Source organism: Trifolium pratense, linkage group LG6, assembly GCF_020283565.1.
Source record: "Trifolium pratense cultivar HEN17-A07 linkage group LG6, ARS_RC_1.1, whole genome shotgun sequence".
Lineage (NCBI taxonomy): Eukaryota > Viridiplantae > Streptophyta > Magnoliopsida > Fabales > Fabaceae > Trifolium > Trifolium pratense.
The window spans coordinates 31,221,528-31,244,727 of NC_060064.1; the positions used below are offsets into that span (position 1 = coordinate 31,221,528).

Below are 23,200 nucleotides of genomic sequence, written 5' to 3' on the forward strand. Positions count from 1 at the left end.
CTTAACATACTACCCAATTACCCTTCACCATTAGACCAAACCTAATGATTTCGTACTATATGACTTTGGTGTACTACTCTTGATTTTGATTCATATCGTATTGGTTTGGTTCTTAGAATTTCACTTGCTCAGCTCAGCTTCTACTATCTCTCTCTCCCGAATTAGGAAACATATCAATTAATGTGGATTTGGTATTATTTTTTGTTATAATATCTGATTTTTATTTCAACATATTTATTGTGTTTTAATACCATCCGTAAGATATATCTAACGAATAAACCTGAAAAGTTTAGTTGAGAATATAACAAACCCTACTAATTATTATACTCTTTTGCCGTCGTCAAAAATACAGTTGCATGCTGCCTGCCAACTGCAGACACCAACACCAACGGTTTCTTCTCTCCACCCATCATTTTCTTTTTTAATTTATTTATTCGTAATCTTCATGGTTCTTCATTCTCATTTTAATTTTTTTTGAATAAATAATAAAAAAATGTGTTGATGATGATTTTGCAGAAATAGAAAGAGATATGGAGTTTCAGAATGATCGACGTCATTGGAATGTTGAAATGATGTACATGAAGAAGGTGATGACTGATGAACAAATAGAAACACTTCGTAAACAAATCGCTGCTTATGGAACTATTTGTGAACAACTCGTTCAAATGCATCATAAAACTATCTCTTCTCACCAAAATCTTACTGGTTAGTTGCTTTGTTTCACTTTCATAATTCACCTACTCACTCTCTCTCTCTCTCTCTCTCTCTCTCTCTCTCTCTCTCTCTCTCTCTCTCTCTCCCTCCCTCTTTTTAGTTAGTTAGTTAGCCCGGTAACTAAATAGCCTAGTGATTACCCAGGAGTAAGATGATGGATGTCTCTTCTAGTTTAATCAGAGTCTTGAGTTCATGACCTGAGCATGCAACAGTGTTATAATGTCATTCATTTGAGTCCCACAAGATTCAAGGGATTAGTCTCTGTACGCGCAGAGGATATCTGATTTACGTCAAATAGCCTAGTGATTAAAGTTCCATCCTAAGTGGAGAATCTCGGATTTCAACCCTAGCCCCATGCATATATATTACAATATCCTACCGGCCGAACTATGCTCACCAGACTAGTTCAGTAACTATTTACTCCCTCTATTCTAAATTACACATCAATTTGACACAAATTAAGAAGTTAATATTGCACACATGGTAAATAGAAATCGAGTTAGGAACAAAGATATCATTATTTGGGAAAGAGAGATTAAAAATTTAGGAAAAGATATAGTAATAATATATAGTAAAAGGTATGATAGGAAAATAAATGTTTCATTGGTGTTGTAAAATACGTATAAAATGAGCCTTTTGTTTTTGTTGCTAGAATGACATATACTTTTGTAGGGAGGGAGTTTTTATTAACAAAATCCACTATAACATAAGGCAAAATGGACCAAAATCCACTATACGTACTCCCTATTTTGTAGGGAGTACATAGTAGTGTTTTTAAAACTGGACTGAATGATTTAATCGGTTGAATCTTAACCAATCTTTAATATGGTTTGGTTATTTTGGCTGTTCGATTACGGTTTTGTTCTTGTTAAAACGATTTAAGGTTGTTGAACCATGACCCATATAGGTCTATCTGATGAGATTTTAATACGGTGTGGTTATTTTTGTCGATTGATTGCAGTTATTGTTTTTCCCAAATCGATGTTTGATTTGGTTTTTAAAACATTGTTGCATACCATAATTCTGTTTAATGATGATCAATAAATTGGTGTTTTGATTTGATTGTTTCATTGTCAGGGGCTAGGCTGAGAGGTATGTGTTTTGACCCGATGATCACCAAAATAGGTTCGAGGCAGCGTTGGACACCAACCCCTCTGCAGCTTCAAACTCTGGAGCGAGTATTTAAAGCTGAAACGGGGACTCCAAGCAAGGAAATGATAAAGGAGTTAACCGCTAATTTAACTAAGCACGGGGAGATTTCTGAGACCAATGTATATAATTGGTTTCAGAATAGGCGTGCTAGGTCAAAGAGAAAGCAGCAGAGTTCGACGCCTACTAGTGTTAGTACGGAACCAGAGGTGCCAGCCGAGGTTGATTCCAAAGACAAGAAGACTAAACCGGATGATTTAGTTGCATTTCAGCCTGCTGATAGTACTGAACCAGAAGTTCCAGCCGAGGTTGATTCCAAAGACAAGAAGACTAAACCGGATGATTTAGTTGCGTTTCAGCCTGCTGAAAATTTGTTCAACAATGTGTGCTGTGGCTCCCAGTACTTAAATCCAGAATCAGATGACAGTTTGCGATCCTCAAAAAATTTTGATCATGTGGCTGCTATCGATGAGATGCTATCAAACTCAAGTATGTTTCTTATATTGTGTTTTCTTCCTTTACACGTTTCTATGTTTGTGTATGTAAGGTTAGTATTTTAAGAATGCGATGAGTTGCAAATTTTGTCCTGATAAGGTTAAGCTAAACTATACGTTGCTCAAAGATTCAAGAAATTGAGTAAGTAAATCGTCATTCTGGTCTTTAAATCTTTGAGTATGTCTTTTGTTAGTAATTTCTTCGAGTAAACTGACTAACGGAAGCGACATTTGAGGATCAAACTAGCTAGCGAACGACACATTCGAGGATCAAACTCACTAAAAAAAGACACATTTAGGCATATTTTTTGTGATTTGGATACATTCACAGACTACACATTTGAGGAATAAAATGTTTGTTTACTCGATCGAGTCTATTTTTAGAATAATGTTTCCCTGATACTTTTTATGAAGCTTAATGAGCCAATGTGGAATCTTGTTATGAACCTTGGCCCAATTTAGATTAGTTTCTAACTTATCAAAACTTCTCAATTAAAAAATGTTCATGGTTTTGACATACAAAGATGTTTGTTTAAGCTTTTGATTATTTCATGGTTTTTTAGTATTTATTTTTTATGACATATTCTATTTTGATGAATACTAGTATAATTTTTTTCCCTTTTGATGGTTGAATTTAACTAGAACATGGAATGTAGTAATGTAGTTTCAGTGTCTGAAAATTACATTGTACTTTTTACTTGGAGGTTCTGCAAAGAGTTTATACCTTCAATTTTGAATATTTGAGCCTCTCTTTATTATAGAAATTGACAATCAAGACTTTTGTTTCATCGTATATTAATTTTCGCAGGGAGCAGCGATTATCTTGTTGAAAATTTGGAAGCACCCGAGAACAAGAACATAGAAGGTTAACATTCGCTGTTACTTCTGATGACTATGATTAGCTGTAAAGAACTCGTAGTGTGTTTAACATTCGCTGTTACTTCTGATGACTATGATTAGCAATCTTAATGGTAAACACAGTTCAAAGTTCAAACAGGTGCTTATACGTTTAGTAAATGATCAATGGTATATTAGATGCCAAAACTTATTAACCACCATATATTTAAGCTGAGTTAACTGGTTAAAAAGTTTTTTTTGACAGTTTAACCAGTTAAAAAGTTGTCGCAAAAGTTGTTTCAAATTAGTTGTTCGTAAATCGTTTCTCTTTTGTTTATATTGGCATTGTCTTATAGGCTATAGCTGTATGCTTTTATCTTTTGAGGTCTTACAGTCAAAATAATTTAGAAGTTTAAATTGATTGTCACTACTCACTAGTATAACATAATAAGTTCCTCTGAATTGCAAACTAATTCTACATAATGTTGAACTCACTCACAAAATATTTCACCATTGTGTTTTCAAAATCTTTATCTGCGGCAATGGCCTTAACATGAGTATCATCATCCTCAAATGTTAGAAGAGACACATCCAATGCTTCAAAATCTTTCACGGCCGCAATGCTTGTGAGAGCGATAAGATAAGCGACCGTTGAAGTAGTTATTGAAGTAAAGCATATACAATCAACATCCTTCAATATAGTTTCAAGATATGCCCCCTTCTCTCCTTCATTTTCGCCAATGTCATGGATGATATTTCCTCAGTTCACCATTGTAATTAACAACAATCACTGGTTTGTAATTATAACATCAACAATAAATTTGAATTGCAATTTGCAATGAAGAGACACAATTGAGAGTTATTTGCGTTTTGCACCATGCAATGAAGAAATACTTAATTTTATGTGATGAATGTTTTGGAGGTCAAACTTGAGACTTCATACTTGTGCCTCTAATGTGAATTTTAACCTCTAACTTATTATTCAACTCCATTTTATGTAAATGTGTACAAATATAAATTATTATATTGTCAATTTATTTAAATGTAATATTTTCCAACAAAAAAAACTACACATATGTCTCGTGAGTTTAACTCAGTTAGCAGAGATATTGCATTATATATGCACTGGGCCGTGGTTCGAACTCCGGTTATCCTACTTATCCACTTTGAAATTTCTAACCTTTAAGCTACTTGACCAAAAAGCTACACATCTTTGTGTCCAAATATATTACAGTTTTCTATGGAAAAGAATCTGACATTCCCTCCCTTTTTTGGTTGTATTGTGTTAGAAATCAAAGTTATAAAAATCACTCGAGAGATAACTTCTCTTGTACTTTGAATAAACCTTCGATTTAATCCATAAAAAATAGTTCTTAAAAAATTTCTCTTATTTTTAAAGAAAACGAGGAACTAATTTGATGAATTAATAATTTTTTTTAAAGATTAAGCACTTATGGCCCGTTTGAATTAGCTTATTTTTGAGCTTATGCAATATAAATTAGATTTTATGCTATTTTATAAGTTCACATTAGTGGAAATTATATTTTTATAAGCTATTTTATCATAAACTACCTTGACAAATTTATAATAATACATAAAAATTGTATAAACTGTTTGCTAAAAAATAAGTTAATCCAAACATGCCCTTAGTATATTTCTATTGTTTATAAACTAAATTGATATGGTAAGACACAGATGGTTTATTTCTCGTACTTTCCTTCTCTACACAACCTATGTTTATTTACATTCCAATGTGTACATATAATACATGTTACTAGTTATAAGGAGGAAGTGCATCTTGAGAAAATGAGTTATCCTTATACTAATACCCTCCATTGTGCCATTTACTAGGTTCCAAATTCAAACAACATTGATACACATAAAAATCCAAAATTTTATGCTTCAGTTAATCTAATTCAAGTGTCATAATTATTATTTTTATTAGCAAAATGTTGGTGGTTAATTTATTAGAGTCGTTAATATGTAAGGAGATCAAACTCGAAATTTAAACCTTTTACATAATACATTTTCAGTGTCTTAACTCATATCACTGGACGACACCTTAGAGACCCGAGTGTTTTATAATTTGCTAATGGACTCGGGACTTCTACGTAGCGTCTCAACTCATATCACTGAACTATACCTTAGGAGACCAGAGTCTTTTAGGATTTGGACCTACTAAATAATACTCTATGGCTTGGATTTTTAGCTTACCTTCTCTTATTACAAAACACAAAAAGATTACACCTTTTGAAATACACACTTGCTTAATCCTAAAGTTTATTAAACATTTTTGTTCTTCACCAGTTTATCAACCTCATGAACTTGACCATTGTATCAAATCAAATTCTTTTTATGAATCTCTTATTGATAATTCTACCCACATTACACATCTTTATCAAATACATGACAAGTTAATTGTCTCTGGATTGCAACATAATAGGTTTCTCATAACTAAACTTGTTAATGGGTGTTCAAATATTGGACACATTTTTTATGCACGCAAGCTGTTTGATGAATTTCCCGACCCGGATTTGTTTATGTGGAATGCTATTATTAGAAGTTATTCGAGAAACAATATGTATATGGATGTTATTGAAATGTATAGGTGGATGAGATTGGTAGGATTGCATCCAGATAAGTTCACTTTTCCTTGTGTGCTTAAAGCTTGTAGTGAGTTGTTGGATTTCGGTTTGAGTTGCTTAGTTCATGCACATATAACTGTTTATGGATTTGGGTCGCATGTTTTTGTTCAGAATGGTCTTGTGGTGTTGTATGCTAAATGTGGTCGCATTGATATGGCGAGAGTGGTGTTTGATAGCTTATATGATAGAACAATTGTTTCGTGGACTGCCATCATTTCCGGATATGCACAGAATGGGGAAGCTTTGGAAGCATTGAGATTGTTCAATCAAATGAGAAATACTGATGTGAAACCGGATTGGATTTCTCTGGTAAGCGTTATGAAGGCTTATACCGATGTAGATGACTTGGAGCAAGGAAAATGTCTTCATGGTTGTGTCATCAAAACAGGTCTTGAAGACGAGCCTGATTTGCTCATCTCACTTACAGCTTTCTATGCAAAATGTGGACTGGTGACAGTTGCAAGATATTTCTTTGATCAAATGAAGACACCGAATAATGTGATGATGTGGAATGCAATGATATCTGGTTATGCAAAAAACGGCCATGCCGAGGAGGCGGTAGATCTATTTCGTTGTATGATTTCGAGAAATATTCAACCAGATTCTATCACCGTAAGGTCAGCAATTTTAGCTTCTGCACAAGTTGGTTCCCTCAAACTAGCACAATGGATGGATGACTTTGTCAGAAAGAGTAAATACAGAGGTGATATATTCGTTATTACAACACTCATTGATATGTATGCAAAATGCGGAAGTATCGAATCTGCCCGTGGGGTATTCGATCGTGCTTCTGTTAAGGACGTTGTTATGTGGAGTGCCATGATTATGGGATATGGATTGCATGGTCAAGCTTGGGAAGCCATTTATCTTTATCATGCAATGAAACAAGAAGGGGTGTGCCCAAATGATGTCACCTTTATTGGCCTTCTCACAGCATGCAGTCATTCTGGTCTTGTAAAAAAAGGGTGGGAGCTATTCCATTGCATGAGAGACTTTGGAATTAAGCCTCGCAATGAACATTATTCTTGTGTCGTTGATCTCTTAGGGCGTGCAGGTTATTTGGATCAGGCTTTTGTTTTTATCTTGAAAATGCCGATTGAACCGGGTGTGAGTGTATGGGGAGCATTACTTAGTGGATGCAAGATTTGTCGTTCTGTAACATTGGGAGAATATGCTGCACAAAAGCTTTTCTCATTAGATCCGTATAATACGGGGCACTACGTACAACTGTCTAATCTCTATGCTTCCTCTCGCATGTGGGACCGTGTTGCATATGTTCGAGTTTTGATGAAGGAGAAAGGATTGATTAAGTACCTTGGTTATAGTGTTATTGAAATCAATGGGAAGCTACATACATTTCATGCAGGCGACATGTCACATCCACGAGCTAAGGATATTTTCGATGAACTTCAAAGGCAAGAAAGACGGTTAAAGGAGGTTGGGTTTGTCCCACATACAGAATCTGTTTTGCATGATCTGAATTATGAAGAGAAGGAGGAGAATCTCTGTATACACAGTGAGAGAATAGCAGTTGCTTATGGGCTTATTAGTACTGCTCCTGGAACTACTCTTAGAATAACGAAGAATCTTCGAGCATGTGTAAATTGTCATTCAGCAATAAAGCTTATATCAAAGCTTGTCGAAAGGGAGATAATTGTAAGGGATGCAAATCGGTTTCATCATTTTAAAGATGGTTTGTGTTCTTGTGGGGACTATTGGTGAGATGAATGGCTCAACCTTAAACCAGCTGTTAAGGATGGTTTGTCTTCTCGTGGAAAGGCCAATAATTTTATTGAAAATTCAGTTTTCACGATGACCAGTAACATTGGTTGATACATGTTAGTGTAACCAATGACCAATCCATTCTAGAGGGGCAATATTTTTTTGTCATCGATGAAGTCGTCGACTTTTCAGGTGTGGGGTAGAGTTGTCTACTTTTCCTTCCCAACCAGTTTTATCACCACCAGAATTGATTATAAGGTAAGAACCATTGATCCAGTTGGCAAACACATTACGAATCACTCTGTATGAAGTAAATATTTTGGAGGAACTTTCAGTTTTGAAGATGGATTTCAATCATTTAGAGTTTTTTTTTTTTTTTTGACAAATCAATCATTCTGAGTTATGTGTAGTGAATGTGGACTTGTTTTATGCTACTAGTTTAATGGTCTCTTTTCTTTATTGCCTAATGAATTTGTTTGGATGATAATTTAAGTTCATACTTTAGATGAATCTATACCTCTTTGAGTCTTGAGGCTCTCTCTCGGGATACAACTCATCTAAATTTCTTAGTATAAAAAAAAGTAAAAAATTCTTGCAGTGTTACTTATTTTTGCAACTTATTACCATGAAGCCGTGGCCATCTTGCTCTTTTGTGATGGTACAGATAAAACATCTTTCAATAGTACTTTCCTTCCATGGTTAAATTAAATTCTAAAGATATTTTTTGAGTGTCACTAATGACCATTTTACTACCGTCTTCGAGGGGATTTGACCTCTGTCACTTGAGGTTACAATGTTAAACTATTACCATTGAGCTAACACCTAATGGCGGATTCTAAAGATAAATTGAATGGTATCCTTCTTATGTTTTGTATTTACTTAATTATGCACTACTGGAGTATTTGTTGTATTAGTATAATTGCATTTCAGCTGTGTTTGTTGACAAAAAATGTGTTTATCACTTTTGTAGTAGAAGTTTCTTTTTTCAATTATAATTTATCTTGTTTCTGTTTGTCAAGAGATTAGGAATTGGATTTGCAACATTGAATAACATGCATCTGACAATGTAAACAAAGATACTTTGTAGGTAACAAGGATATATGGATGAAAGTAAAAGGGACTATGCAGTTGAATGCATGATTGATTTTAAAGCCACATTTATTCACTGATATGACATTGAGATTTGAGCATTGTCTGTGTTTATATCTGTCTATTCTATGTGTTACTGTTATATCCTTAATTCATTGATTCCAATAAATGGTATTTTTTTTTTCTCCTCTAGGCTGTGTGCCCACCTTCAAATGTCTAATGAGCACTAAAGACCATTTTACGACTTTCTTCGAATTGAACTCTGTTGCATGAGGTTACAAGACTAAATTGTTACCACTGATTTGACACTTTACAAACATGGCTTTAGAGTTATTGATGAGATATGTGGGATTTGTAGTGCATAGAATTGTTGCTTCTTGATCAATAATGATATTATTTTCTTGTATGGTTCAGCGAATTTGGATTGCCAAATGCCAACGGTTAACAATCGCATGGATTCACACAGTGAGTACATCAGTGCTCGTTGGATTGAGATCGAATGGTTCAAATTTCAATGCAGATTGTGATTTTAATATAAATCGAGCTTGGTGCTCAAAAAGTCTCAGACTATCAATATAAAATCAACCAGACCAGATAGCCTGTGGGGATGTAGCTGCTCAAAAGTTGACTTGCTGAGTTACTGTGGTTCCTGAGAAGAATCAATATCTGCATTAAGTAAGAGGATCTCAATTCAACACTTGCAATCATCTGGTTGCTATATTTATTTTGATGTGATGATAAGAAGTGGCAGCATTTGAACTTAGTTATGATGTTTTGAATATAGTATCTTAACTTTTTTGTTCCCTTGGTTGTGATAACTTAGTTGAACTAAGTTATGATTGGAGAAGAACGTTCTTTCTTCTTTGTTTGAGTTTGAAGTTGTTACCTTGCGAGAGCCACCTAGGTGAGACCCTTCTCTCATTTTTTATTTTCGGAGAAATGTTATTTGTACAACCAATTTTGTACAACATTTTGGACAACTCTCTCTCATACTCACATTATATTTTTACTCTCTCTCACTTTATTGTTTTTTGTGCAAGATGAAGAAGGAAAAAAATGTTGTCCAAACATGTTGTAGCAAAATAGTTGTACAAATAACACAACTCTTTTTATTTCCATCATATATGGTATGTTGAATCACTTGTGATGTCGATTTTACTTGATTGTGTCTGCTTGCTTCAACTTCACCCTAGACTTGTGTCGTGTAGCAAGACTAACAAGTGGTTGAGTGAATTTATGAACTATATTGATAACTTAGATATGATATGTTTTGAACTTAACTACAATGATAAGAAATGGTAGCATAGGAATATTTTTTATTAGTTTATTTGCTCCAATCTCCTCTTTCATTTTTTACTTATTTATTTTTTAAAATATATTTCTTTGACTAAATTATCAAAAGAACTTAATATATTTTTACAAAAGTGAAAGATAAACCAATTTTAATACTCAATTTAATCTAATATTACCATTCAAAAAATTTAATCTAATACTATAGCTTTAAGGTATCAAATTTCTGTGAATTACAAGTGTGAAACCTTGTAACTAAAATTAAAGAAAATTACTGTGGAAAAATTACTCAAATAACTTGAACAAATTACTCAAATTAAAGAAAATTATATCAATTTCCCTACAAATGTCAGAAGTTTGTTGTCAACCGGTATTTTTTATGGCATTCCGGTAAAATATTGTTCATGGTCAAAGGAGGTAAACCGTGTTTTAATTTTATCGCGCCTTACTTTTCAGCTGTTGTAGTTGTTTATACTAATGTTTTAAAAACTTTTGATGTTCTTATGGGTAGAGATATCTTCAAGGAGTCATAAAAGGAACTGGTTACTTGTGTTCATGTGATGTCTGTAAGGGGCAAAAGCATAGTATATTAAATTAAATTACTTACATTCTAATAATCTGCATAACCCTACCAAAAGTGCATGTACTAAATTATGTTCATGAAGGCTCTTAATGCATATGAATTCCAGTGTCATGCCGGGGTCGGGGGCAAGTCAGAACACCCTTACAAGCACATTTTCTTTGAGAATAGAAAATCAATATACGGTGTTGTTCAAGAGCTGAAAAACAATCCTCAGGAGATGCTTTTTGATGCAATTCAAACTGTGACTGGCTCTACCAACAATGCAAGGAACTTTCGTATTTGGAAAGGTAACGAGAATTTTCAGTTTGCATGCCAAAACACAACCTTGCCTCAATTGTTCATGCTTAGATATTTAAAGTGAACACTGATCATTCAATCTTTTCTACTTCTAATTTTAATGTTTTTTCCTTTTTTCAGCATCGTACCAAGCTGCTACTCGTGAGCTTCAGCGCATCTATGGAAAGGATGACGCAGCCATACCGTCTTAAATTCGGTTTTGTTCTTGAAAGTTGAGAACAGACGTAAATATGTAATTTTTTCTGTGTATGAATGGTAACTGTTGACTTTTCTTGCAAGTGAACTAGATAGCTGTCAAGTAGTAAAAAGTTATCTAACCACAAGGATTACGTTTAACTCATAACAAAGCTTATGAACATATTTCTTAGGTAAAATAGTAACAATTGGGGGGGAGTTTCATAGACACAAGCAATTATAACAAAAGTTATCAGAAATTGAATTCAAAAGTTGATTAAAAAAGATTATTGAACCTCGTAGAATCCTCCAACTCCATAGTATATTTGGTAACAAGAATGAATCCTAATGAATTACTTCTTTGTGCTAAGATAGATGTAACCAAATCTCTTGGATTTTCATCCTCTCTATTAATCATGAATTTATAATCTCTTAGGCAAATTGATGATTAATTGAGGTTTAAGCATGTTAATCTCAAAATCACACTCAATGAATTTCATATCTCTAAGAATTCAACAAGTGTTCAACTAACCTAGATCAAGATTCAATTTCTACTTTCATAGTAAATTGAACAATTAAATCATCTCATATGTGATCAAGATAACAGAAGCATTAACTCATCTGGGTTGGTCTGATGGTATTGACTTTTAAGACTTATGAGTATGCTCCTCCTTATAAGGTCTCAGGTTCGATTCTTTCTAGTGCAAATTTAAGTATACTAATTTAGTTTCTTAAAAAAATAAATAAGAAAAGTATTAAACACAAAGCTAATTGATTAACACAAATTCATAACAAATTACATACTCCTAGAGATTTAATGGTGAATTTTTATCTTACTTGAGACAATATTTTACTACTCAAAGAAGAAATGTGTTGCCAACTTCTTTTTCAATATTTTTACCACAGTAACAAATCTTGTTGTCGTAAAAAAGCATTGACTATTCAAATATTCAACAATGGTCTTAGTCTTACTAAACACACATAATAAACAACAATTGTTGAACACAATGTAGGTCAAAGAAAACAAACTGTTGAAGACAATGTTAAAAACAATCCCAAACCCAAACCTCAGTAAAACTAATGTAGTCTCATTCACAATTCACAAGTGTCTCTCAATTTTACCAATCCCAAATGCAAAGGCACACACTTTAACGGTCCAGATTATCCAATTAACACGAACTTTCATGCAAACACATCAAACGACGCCACGTGTACGGCTAGATAATGCTCAGAATTTATATAACTCTACAAAGTACCTCACTATATCTTTGATCCATCCACAAAAACCCCTTTGCAATCACAAAACACTCGTTTCATTTCGTCACCGTCCACGGCGGAGCACCACCGCCGGCAAAATTTTCCGACCTTAGTTCCGGTTTGGTGCTCTAAACTTGTTTCATAAGAGATCTTACCTTCATTTGTTGGATTCCATTTTCTTCTTATTCTAGGTTTCATTCTCTTCTTTTTGTTAATATTTTTTTTTTTTTTATAAATTTCTTTATTAACTATATTTATGTTTGTATTGATTTGATCATGATTGTAGATTTTGATTTGATGGTGTAATTGATCGAGTTTGAAGGTTTTGCACTATTCAGTGAGTTTGATTAATCGTTAACATCACAGAGATATGGTAATTTTCTAAATTTATAGAAACTTAATTGTTTTATGCAAATGCTGAGTTTGATATGTGATTTTATTGTTGCTTGGTTTTGCTTGATCAACTGTATTGTGATAGTAATTGTAATTTTTATCTATGAAGCACCGACACTTCTCAGATTAGGCGGAACGAATTAGGCTTGTTCTAGTGTCAGTGTCGGGTCGCACGCACAGTGTTCGACACAACACGAGACATTGAATTATGTTATTTTCTCAACAAAAAAATTGGTGTTGTTGTGTCGGTGTCCGGTGTCCGTGTCTGTCTCTGTGCTTCATAGAATTGTATCCACTTACTATGTTTTTACATTTCTCTTTTTGGATTTTTTGAAAAGCATGCTTTCAAATTCATACATTCATTTTTGAGTTAGCATTGTTAGTTTATTTAACTCTGATGAGGTTTATAATTTTATGAGCTAATTTTTATACTGATGCATAGAATTTTATTGTAAATGTGTAATGTTAACACTGAAGTGATACTAATGTGACTTGTTTGCACGCTAGAAATGGATTCTGGATTTCATTTTGACGAAAATTTTTTGCTCGGTTATTTCTATGAAGTGCTTTTATTGGAATGTAGAGTTAGATTTAGATATTTTCAATTTAGGAAATTTGGCCGAAGATTCATAAAACAGTTGCCTCAGTAAATGTGTTTCATTCTTGTTTCAAATTCTTTTAATGTCTTACTTGATGGTGGACTTCTGATTTGTGTTTTTCAGTTATGTTATTTTTTAACTAGTTTATGGCTTGTAATAAGTGATATTTGATTTCAAACTCCATCCATGGAATACTATGTGTATGTTTGGTTTGGCGGCGAAGAGAATTGAGTTTGATAGAATTGAGTTTGAGAGAATTGAGTTTGGTTAAAAGTGAGTTGAACAGAATTGATTTATGTTTGGATACATTCAGCAAAAGTGATTTTCACCAATTTATATTGTTTGCTTAACTTAGATCAAAATTGCTTTTAGGGTGACTAATTACCAAAATGGGTTTTATTTTATATAAGTGTATCTATAAATTTCATGTTTGTCTGTATATGTATTTTCTTTTTTGCTTTCTGCTAATTTATTTATAAGTGGTACAAAATTATATAAAAAAATGGTACTTTTTAATGCAACTTTTCTTCTTTAATATATAATTTTTTTTAGAATTTTTTTTTAATAGTTCCTATGAGCTTAATTCAGTTGTTAGGGACATCACATATATTATATGGAAGTCGGGATTTAAAGTCTGAACACTCAACTTATTCACCTTTAAGATGAAATTTATAGTCACTAGGTTACTAAAAAAATCTTTTTTAATAAATTGGCAAAATACTTATTAAAAATACTTTCTTTTTATTTGTCGTTTGGGAATGGTGCGCACTATTTATATAATCTACTTTGGTCGTAATTTTCTACTAATATATAAAAATAAATATTATCGTATAAGATGTTCAATTTGTCTCGACGAGTATTTTCAAAATATAAAATTTTAATAATTTTTTATAAAAGATAAATAAATATATTAGTTTCAAACAACTACTATAGTACTATGTGGTATTTTGGTAAAAATATAATAAACACTGTAGCATAAAGAAGATAATTGATTTTGGTCCAACTTAGAAGCTAGGAATTGAAGCTTCACGGAAACGCACGTTCAAGGATAAAAGCAATTCATATATATTAAAGCCAAACATCTCAATTTACTACTAATTCACGTTCCAAGAACTCAGACGTGCGTATAGGTGATATAGAAGCTGTTCCAAACACATACTATGTCTTGTTTAAAATGTATCGCCGATGAATCTATGCTCTCGTTGGGATAAATTATGTAAGATAAGCATTCTAAGTTTTGACTTTTGCAGTCTTATCAGAATAAAGGCTTTTGGATGCCCCAGGATGCTAGTTGCTTAGCTGAAGAAAATATTAGCTATGAGAAATCTTCAAGAGTCGAACAAAAGCGAAGTCATCAATGGTTTATGGATACTGGTGAACCAGGAATATTCAACAACAAGAAACAAGCAGTTGAAGCTGTTAGTGACAGACCAGTTTCAGCAGTGAATGTTTCGCAATGGGACACGGGTTCGGGATTTCACTCACTGACAGGACAATTTTCTGATCGTCTCTTTGGATCTGATCTTATACGGTCTGTTAATTCAGTCGATAAAAGCATACCGTCAGTTGGAAGTGGAAATCCGAACATGGGAATAAAGGATTTTGGTGATCAGTATGGTATTGATCCATCTGTCGGACTGTCAATATCTTCTTCATGTCTGAATTTTGGCGGTATCAGGAAAGTTAAAGTTAATCAAGTCAGAGATTCTGACCATGGCATGCCAGCTGCATCCATAGGGAACTCTTGTAGTCTGTCTGATAACAATACATTTTCAATTGGTTCAGATTACAATAAGATTGATGGAAATATTACATCGGGCCTAACTTATAACAATGGAAATGACAACACCATTGCTTTAGGTATAAGCAAGCCCGATGAAAATCTCTTTTCAACCGGTCACATCTTCCATAAAGGGGATAGGAGTTTTTTATTGATGGGTCACAATTATGGTAAGGTAGATGAAAGTGCCTTATCAATTGATCGGCCGTCTGATAGGGGAGATGGAAATTTCGTAACAATGGGTCAGACATATGGAAAGGACGATGGCAATTTGATATCTCTGGGAACGACATATTCCAAGGCGTATGCGAGCATAACATCAATTGGTCCAACCTATGGTAAATCAGGAGAAACTTTCACAACTGCTCCATCGTTCGACGCCGGAAACTCTAGCTCTTTTGTAGGTTTTCATGTTGACCCTGAACCGATTCCCTCTGTTGGAATCATTAATAGTTCCAATCCATTAATAAGCAAACAGAACTTGGCTCAAGGTGTAGATAGCCAGAAGGATCTGACTGAATCAAACCCTGATCCGCGTGTAAATATCACTCAAAAACATAATGCTAAAAATGATACTGTTGTTAAGAACAAAGAGCCAAATTCGACTAAGAAGACTTCAAACAATTTTCCTGTAAATGTCAAAAGTTTATTGTCAACTGGTATTTTTGATGGCATTCCGATAAAATATTGTACATGGTCAAGGGAGGTAAACCGTGTTTTAATTTTATCGTGCCTTACTTTTCAGCTGCTGTAGTTGTTTATACTAATGTTTTAAAAACTTTTGATGTTCTTGTCAGCAGAAATATCTTCAAGGAGTCATAAAAGGAACCGGTTACTTGTGTTCATGTGATGTCTGCAAGGGGCAAAAGGTTAGTATATTAAATTGAATCACTTACATTTTAATAATGTGCATAACCCTTTTTTTGACGAAATAATGTGCATAATCCTAACAATATATAGTATTAATGTTTTAATGTTCTGTCACAAAGGCGCTTAATGCATATGAATTTGAGCGTCATGCCGGGGCCAAGTCAAAACACCCTAACAATCACATTTTCTTTGAGAATGGAAAATCAATATATGGTGTTGTTCAAGAGCTGAAAAACAGTCCTCAGGAGATGCTTTTTGATGCAATTCAAACTGTAACTGGCTCCACCATCAATTTAAGGAACTTTCGTATTTGGAAAGGTAACAAGAATTTTAAGGATACATGGGACGAAAATGCACCCTGGCCTTAACTGTTCATGCTTAGATATTTTAAGTGAACATTGATCATTCAATCTTTTCTACTTTTAATTTTAATGTTTTTCCTTTTTTCAGCATCGTACCAAGCTGCTACTCGTGAGCTTCAGCGCATCTATGGAAAGGATGATGACTCAGCCATACCGTCTTAAATTCGGTTTTGTTCCTGAAAGTTTAGAACAGTTGTAGATATGTAATTTCTTCTGTGTATGAATGGTAGCATAAAAGTTTATGACTTTGTAATTGAAAATTTTAGTTGGTTTTTCTTGTAAGAACTTGATTGTTTTATTTATGGAAATGAAGATGTCTATTTCATGGTTTAGTGTCATTTCTTTCTCTCTCACAATTTGCCACTATATTATCTTCTTTGTTAAATTCCTTACATATCATGTTTCTTTGTGAATCTTTGAGAGGATCTATTCAATATTAGCCTAGCAATGTGTATTTTTCCAGTGGTAATTCATCCTGTTCATTATGTTGAAGAAAATGTGGTCTGAAAAAATTATGCAATAACACAAGTATATTCACAAAATTGCTATAGATTATGGGATTGTTATGAAATTTAAAATTATTACTATTACAAGTAATCTTCCAAGGAAAATTAGCTTAACTCAAACGGACATTTATCATTAAAGTCATAAAAATAAAAATGGAAAACTGAACTAAATTATGTCGGTTTTTATTCGTTTGTTTCAATTTTAAACTGAATTGTCAAATATCTAATGGAGGGACTAAATCAAAATTGTCAAATTTTAAAATAAGGGGATATTTTTTGCAAAATAATAAAAATAGAATGACTAAAACTGCAATTAAACCAACATTATAAATATCTCTCACAAATTAAATTTAAAACATTTAATAAAAGATGAGCTAAGTAGTCCTCGTGAGCTTAGTTCGGTTGGTAGAGACATCGCACTATATGTGCAAGAGCCGGGGTTGAAACCCCGGACACTTCATTTATTTACATTTAAGGTGAATTATCCGTCAAACAATTTCGACATATTTTTTTCAGTTGAGATAATATTTGTGGAATATTTTAATTTTATATATGGAGAAAAGCTATTGATGTAAAACATTGTGTGATGACTAAAAGTCGGACGAAAAAAATTATAACTAAAAATATATTAACGAAAGAAACAATATTTTTTTTTATAATTTAATTTAAATACTTCATTTTGTTCAACATAACACATGGTTTCTAGATTGTCAAAAAATAAAATAGTAAAATGATTTCTAGATGTTTAGAAGTCAAGCTTAACATAACATGTTGATCAGATTATACTAAACCAACTTCCAACTCAAGTCTTCTGCTCCTTCCTTTTTCATACCATTCAAACATCCTTGAACATGATCCTTGCATTTATTTTCAAAATTTGAAAGTTATATACTAGTAGTATTTAAAAATAAATATTATTTATTCAAAAACACTTAGATGAGATGTCGTATGTCTTCAAGTTTAACTAAAGTTCTGAATTTGATTCTATGCTTGGGCATACATACTGCAGTGATTTGACTCCCACAAGACTTAAGAGAATAGTCTTTACAGTTACGTGCAGGGGATACCTCGAGTAATGCAAAAGAAAATACTATTTATTTATATTTTATACCATGGTTTGAACATTTATTAATCAAACAAAATCCTAGTAGTGCCGCCGCCCAAAACATACTATACATTACATGCCTCTCTTTTGTTGCGACTTGTTCTGCTTTGTTTGGCTAAGCAAATGTGTCATGCTTACGTTACACCACACGCTTTCTTTCACACCAAACAACTCCTAAGTAAGTTCTCCTTAGTTCAAATAAGTCAAATTAATTGCTTTTATTGATGCAGCTGGTTAGTAGTCACACTAACTTATTTCACAAGAAATCAAAGTCGCAAATAATAGTGATTTTACATTAATTGTCCCTACAAGCAATAGTACTAGTACTAGTAACAACCTCCTTTTCATTGCCACATTTTAAATGACTAGTTTAATAACTATAAATTGATAGCATCAATTTTTTATAGCAAAATTCTATCTTATTTCATCATAGTGTGCTACATTTTAATATCATTTTCTAAAATATTTACACAATATTTTTTTAAGTAAGATAAATTTTGTGCATTCTCTAGCTCAGTTGGTAGCTATTAAAAACATTATTGGAGGAATCAAGATTCATATTCTGAATTTTTCATTTCTCTACACTTATAGTGCGTGAGTCTAATCATTAAACTACTAAAAAAAATTGTGCATAACTAACAAAATTAATCCATAAAATAGAACTAATTAACTAAGACTCATTTAAAGGACAAACCACTCCCAACTTTTTTTCTTTACACACATACGGTAAGGAATCAAATCCTAACCTAATGAGTATAGTACCATTTATATTTTTTGCCCATTCAGTATAATTCTTTTTTTTTTTTTTGTTAAATTTTTTTTACATGTGCAATATTTGTTTACATCATCCATGATGCACACCGAACTAGTTAAACTAATACAATGTGATAATTGAAATTCATTTATAAAATTAATTAATATTTTGCAACTAATCTTTTTTCACATTCAAGGTCAAGAAATTGAACCACACTAACCATATGCTTAATAAATGTAAGTATATACCACTTACCACACCATGTGGATAATATACTCTATAAATTAAAGTCCACACCTTTTTTTAAGAGGTGATTAATTTTCAAGGCAATTAATTAATTTTAGTAGTTTTTTTCAAAACAAACCAACTATATTATAAAGAGCTGTATTCTAGAGTATGTTAACAAGAGTGTGTAACAAGCATATACCTACGTGTACACATATTCTTATCACAAAATGTCAACTAAGTGTTCAACACTCACAAGTTATATCAAACAAAGCACCCTAATCTTTATAAATACCACCTTTCCAATTCTCCTAAAGTTTCAATATTCCATTTCATATTTTCACAACCATTTTCACACCTTATAACATCTTAATTTTCTTTTGTTCAATCCTTAGTATATATATATAAAATTTCTTGTGCTATGATGAAGAGGGAAAGAGAGATTGATAGCATAACCATGGCAAATTGTTTGATGTTACTTTCTCGTGGAAGTGATGAATTTGAAGCCACATATTCATCTACCATAACTTCAAATAATCGTGTGTTTGAATGCAAAACATGTAATAGACAATTCTCTTCATTTCAAGCACTTGGTGGTCATAGGGCAAGTCACAAGAAACCAAGGTTGATGGGTGAAAATATTGATGGTGAATTGCTAAATACACCCCCAAAGCCTAAAACACATGAGTGTTCTATTTGTGGATTGGAGTTTGCAATAGGACAAGCTTTAGGTGGACATATGAGGAGACATAGATCTTCAAATTTGAATGGAAATAACAATATGCATAAATCTAATCATACTATGAGTTATAGTAGTGGGGGTGATGGTAGTAGTCTTGATTCTTCACAAAAGATGAAAGGTAGAAACAAGAGAGTTTTGGTTTTGGATCTTGATTTGAACTTGACTCCCTTTGAGAATGATTTGGAGATTATGAAGATTGGAAGAGCAACTACTAATTTGATTGATTTTTTGCATTGAATGTTGTTGAATACTTTAATTAACTGATTTGATAGTTAGTTAGTGTATCATAGATATAATACAATTTTTATTTTATTTTTTTTATACTTTGTAGTCTATATATACTTATGTATACTTTTTGGTTTCCATACTATATAAAATATTGTTCATTAATTTGTTCGGCATGATTTATTAGAACTACTTCATGATATTTTTAGTCAAAAATAAGACAAAGGAACCAATAAATTTTCCCTTCCTTTAACTTGCTTAAAGATTTATGGTCATTAACAAAGTTAATTGATGATGATCAAGTAATGTACTCATAATTTATCCAACAAATAAAATGAGATGAAGGTTGCCATTCAGAAAAAAAAAAACTTGATTGGTCATAAAGTCTAAAAGGAAATTTCCAAATAAATGTGTTATGCCTAATTTATTGAAAGAAAGGCAATAGTCTTTAATCTTTATCTAGAATTTTTTTTTTTTTAGAGGATAAATTATTATTCTAATCAACTTGTCAATGTGTTACTAATAGTTTTAACACTACGGTTGATATCAAAGTTATCTCAATGTCGAAATATATTAAAAGTTTTGTCTTTCTCACATCTTTGTCTTTCGTTCACTTACATTTTATACACTTAATGTTCAAATCATGCACTTTAAATTTGAATGCACTTTGAATGTCGTTTATTACTACATTCATGTGACTATTGCATTCTTTTGTTATTTTACATTTCTCATTTTAATTGACAAAGTTATCACTAGAGCACTTTTTGACATAATTCTGTCTTTCACTTTTGGCTTACATATATGAGAAAAGATATTTCAACAATAAATTTAAATAAAAATACGATAATTATACATTTTTATCGTTTTTTAATATTTGGTCATATATCTGGCCTGCGTACATAGACTTATGAGATGTAGAGTGTCTATACCTTATCTGAAAATGAAAAAAAATTGTTTGAATTGCTGCTATATTGAAGATTATTTTTTAACTTGTTGAGCTCTCACACTAAACATTCATTTATTAAAATAATGTTTCTAAAAGATTCACCATCAAAACCATAAATCAACGTTAACAATTAGTTATAATTAAGGAATTATTTTTGTATCTTAACAATTTCTTAGCATCTAGTTTGTGCACACCTTGTGCTAATCTAGATTGCTATTTCAAATATATGGTTATTTGGTTGATTCAAAAAAAACAAAATTAATGTATTATAGTAATATAGTTATTTTTTATGAAATAAATATATAAAATATTAATATGTTTGTTGATAAATGTTTTTTAGCTAGATATAGCAAAATTGTAAAGATTAACAAATAGACTTATCTAAATTTCTTCATGCTTTGTTTTACATATTCTCAACTTGTATATATTTTAATGGCCATTTCTAAAATTGTGATTATGTAAATTACCTTGCTTTTGACAATTTATCGAGGAAGTATAGTTCTCTTTTCCAAAATGAGATTTTTTTTGTTTACAACGAAGCTGAAGATCGAACACATGACCTCTAATATACTACACAAATCTCATCACCATTAGACCAAACTTAATTAGTAGCTTTCCAAAATGAGATTTTGATCAATTAAAAGTCAAGAAAAATAGATAACTTTTCCAAAATGAAATAAAAAAACAACAACCTATATGTTTGTTGGTAGACAGAGTTAGTTGAGTATGCTTGGGGATGGACCACATAGCTTGACCAAACACATAGAGCAACAATTTATGTGCTTCACAAATCACACATGTTAAGGAAATAAAAATATAAATTATTAAATATTAATTTGTGCATTTTAACTTTTGAAATAGTAAATTTCTTGTATCATTAAATGATGAGTTTCTATATTGGGATATCTTAACATGTGCCCTTAATATATTTCTCTGTTCCCTTATTATAAAAACCCTTAATAAAAGTTATGTACATTTAATTTGTTGGAATAATAAATTTGTTTAAAATGTGTGGGTATTGTTGTATTACCCTTTGTGCTAAATATATTTAATGTTGATTTTCATACTTAAATGCAAAATAGTGGTATTAATAAGATTAATATTTAATTTTTAAAAAAAGTGCATCTAAAAATTTATAGAGGGTCTTATAATAAAAGGATCTTTCAATTACGATAGAAGAGAATATTTGATTTTCTCTTATTTTATTTAGTGATAATCTCCTTATCCTAGAGTCCTACAACATTTTTCACGTTAGGAAACAACACAAAATAATGGCTAAAAGGTAAAAAAGCACTAAAATTGTGGCAAAACATTTTACTTGTAGACAATAGTTTTTCAAGCATAAAGTATGCGGTCATTGTCTATTAGAATTGGCAACCGTTTTCTTGTTTTAGTCACAAATTTTTAAAACCGTTGCCAAAATGTTTAGCGCTAGTTTTAAGCCACCGTTCTCATAAGCAACGCAAAAATGCAATATATATTAGTGTTGCTTATTCTTTTAATCCACTAGATTCAACTTGTTATGCTCGTTGAGCTCTCCACCATCTCTCTTGCCCACCTTTTATGTCTATGAGTTATATATTCACTAAAGATTTATTTTATATTGATAAAAAAAAAAAAAGAGTTATCTTGTGATACATTTTATGTGTATTAGTCATACATATTGTCCAAACGAGTTAGAATTTGTATGGATAATATTTTCATTTCCCACGGGCGATTGTGACATCTTCTTCTTATAACTACACAAGTTGCACACTAGCTAGCTAGCTAGCTAGATATAGAGACACCAAGTTATCTTGGAAAAAATGTGTCTTCCTTTAATTGTTCAACCAACCATAAAATATTGAACCAATTAATAAGAAGTTGATTCATAACTCACAAAGACGTGAATTCAACTTTCACTGTCGTGTGAGGATCTCTTTAATTCGTAATTTGTAAGTATTTCTTTATTTTTGAACCTTAAGATGTGATTCTTGTGAGTTTTGATGAGACATATATCACTTAAAATTTCTCTCATTATAAATTTTTTTTTAAAAAAAAAAACTTTACTTGGTTAATAAGAAAATATAAACTATTTTATATATGTATGATAATACAACTAATTAAGTAGACTTTTGCGATCACAATAATCATCGTTATCGCCACCTCATAGTAATTAGTAACTGTCAAAGTTATAGCAACTTCCTTTCCATTGTTTAGTCAAGTCCAATTAGAGACTTAATTTGGTTGACAAATTTAAATATAAAAATGTCACTGGACCCCACCAAGCAACAACCAAATGCCAAATTGAAGAAAAAAGCTTTTCTTTGGAATTTTCTACACCACTATATATCATATTTTAAATTAGTGGAGAAAACTCTTTTTTTTAAGGAATTAGTGGAGAAAACTTAGCGAGGGGGAAATGTGATATTTTTTTTCTCTAAATATGACAAAAATATTAGA

General features: G+C 31.9%; 4 protein-coding genes across 6 annotated transcripts; all 4 read left to right on the forward strand.

Moving 5' to 3' along the window:
• Positions 1-494: 494 nt before the first annotated feature.
• LOC123891516 (WUSCHEL-related homeobox 13-like) lies at positions 495-3,970 on the forward strand. Its single transcript, XM_045941393.1, has 4 exons — positions 495-705; positions 1,792-2,084; positions 2,172-2,352; positions 3,166-3,970. Exons 1-4 carry the CDS (start codon positions 531-533, stop codon positions 3,225-3,227), a joined length of 711 nt encoding a protein of 236 aa, XP_045797349.1. The 5' UTR covers positions 495-530; the 3' UTR covers positions 3,228-3,970.
• Positions 3,971-5,175: 1,205 nt separating this feature from the next.
• LOC123891515 (pentatricopeptide repeat-containing protein At3g12770) lies at positions 5,176-11,167 on the forward strand. The gene is made up of 3 exons (XM_045941392.1): positions 5,176-7,819; positions 9,065-10,810; positions 10,941-11,167. The coding sequence occupies exon 1, from the start codon at positions 5,387-5,389 to the stop codon at positions 7,559-7,561; it is 2,175 nt and encodes a 724-aa protein (XP_045797348.1). The 5' UTR covers positions 5,176-5,386; the 3' UTR covers positions 7,562-7,819; positions 9,065-10,810; positions 10,941-11,167.
• A 900-nt stretch (positions 11,168-12,067) lies between these two features.
• LOC123891517 lies at positions 12,068-16,587 on the forward strand. 3 transcript variants are annotated; one of them, XM_045941396.1, is made up of 6 exons: positions 12,068-12,442; positions 12,538-12,624; positions 14,494-15,729; positions 15,824-15,892; positions 16,013-16,211; positions 16,344-16,587. In XM_045941396.1, exons 2-6 carry the CDS (start codon positions 12,622-12,624, stop codon positions 16,415-16,417), a joined length of 1,581 nt encoding a protein of 526 aa, XP_045797352.1. In that variant the 5' UTR covers positions 12,068-12,442; positions 12,538-12,621; the 3' UTR covers positions 16,418-16,587. The 3 variants fall into 3 exon arrangements, with proteins under 3 accessions (XP_045797352.1, XP_045797350.1, XP_045797351.1); XM_045941394.1 differs by having other exon boundaries at positions 12,242-12,442; positions 15,821-15,892; XM_045941395.1 differs by having other exon boundaries at positions 12,242-12,442; positions 12,558-12,624; positions 15,821-15,892.
• Positions 16,588-19,110: 2,523 nt separating this feature from the next.
• Positions 19,111-19,947, forward strand: LOC123891519 (zinc finger protein ZAT11-like). The gene has a single exon (XM_045941397.1). It carries the CDS (start codon positions 19,267-19,269, stop codon positions 19,822-19,824), a length of 558 nt encoding a protein of 185 aa, XP_045797353.1. The 5' UTR covers positions 19,111-19,266; the 3' UTR covers positions 19,825-19,947.
• Positions 19,948-23,200: the final 3,253 nt, after the last annotated feature.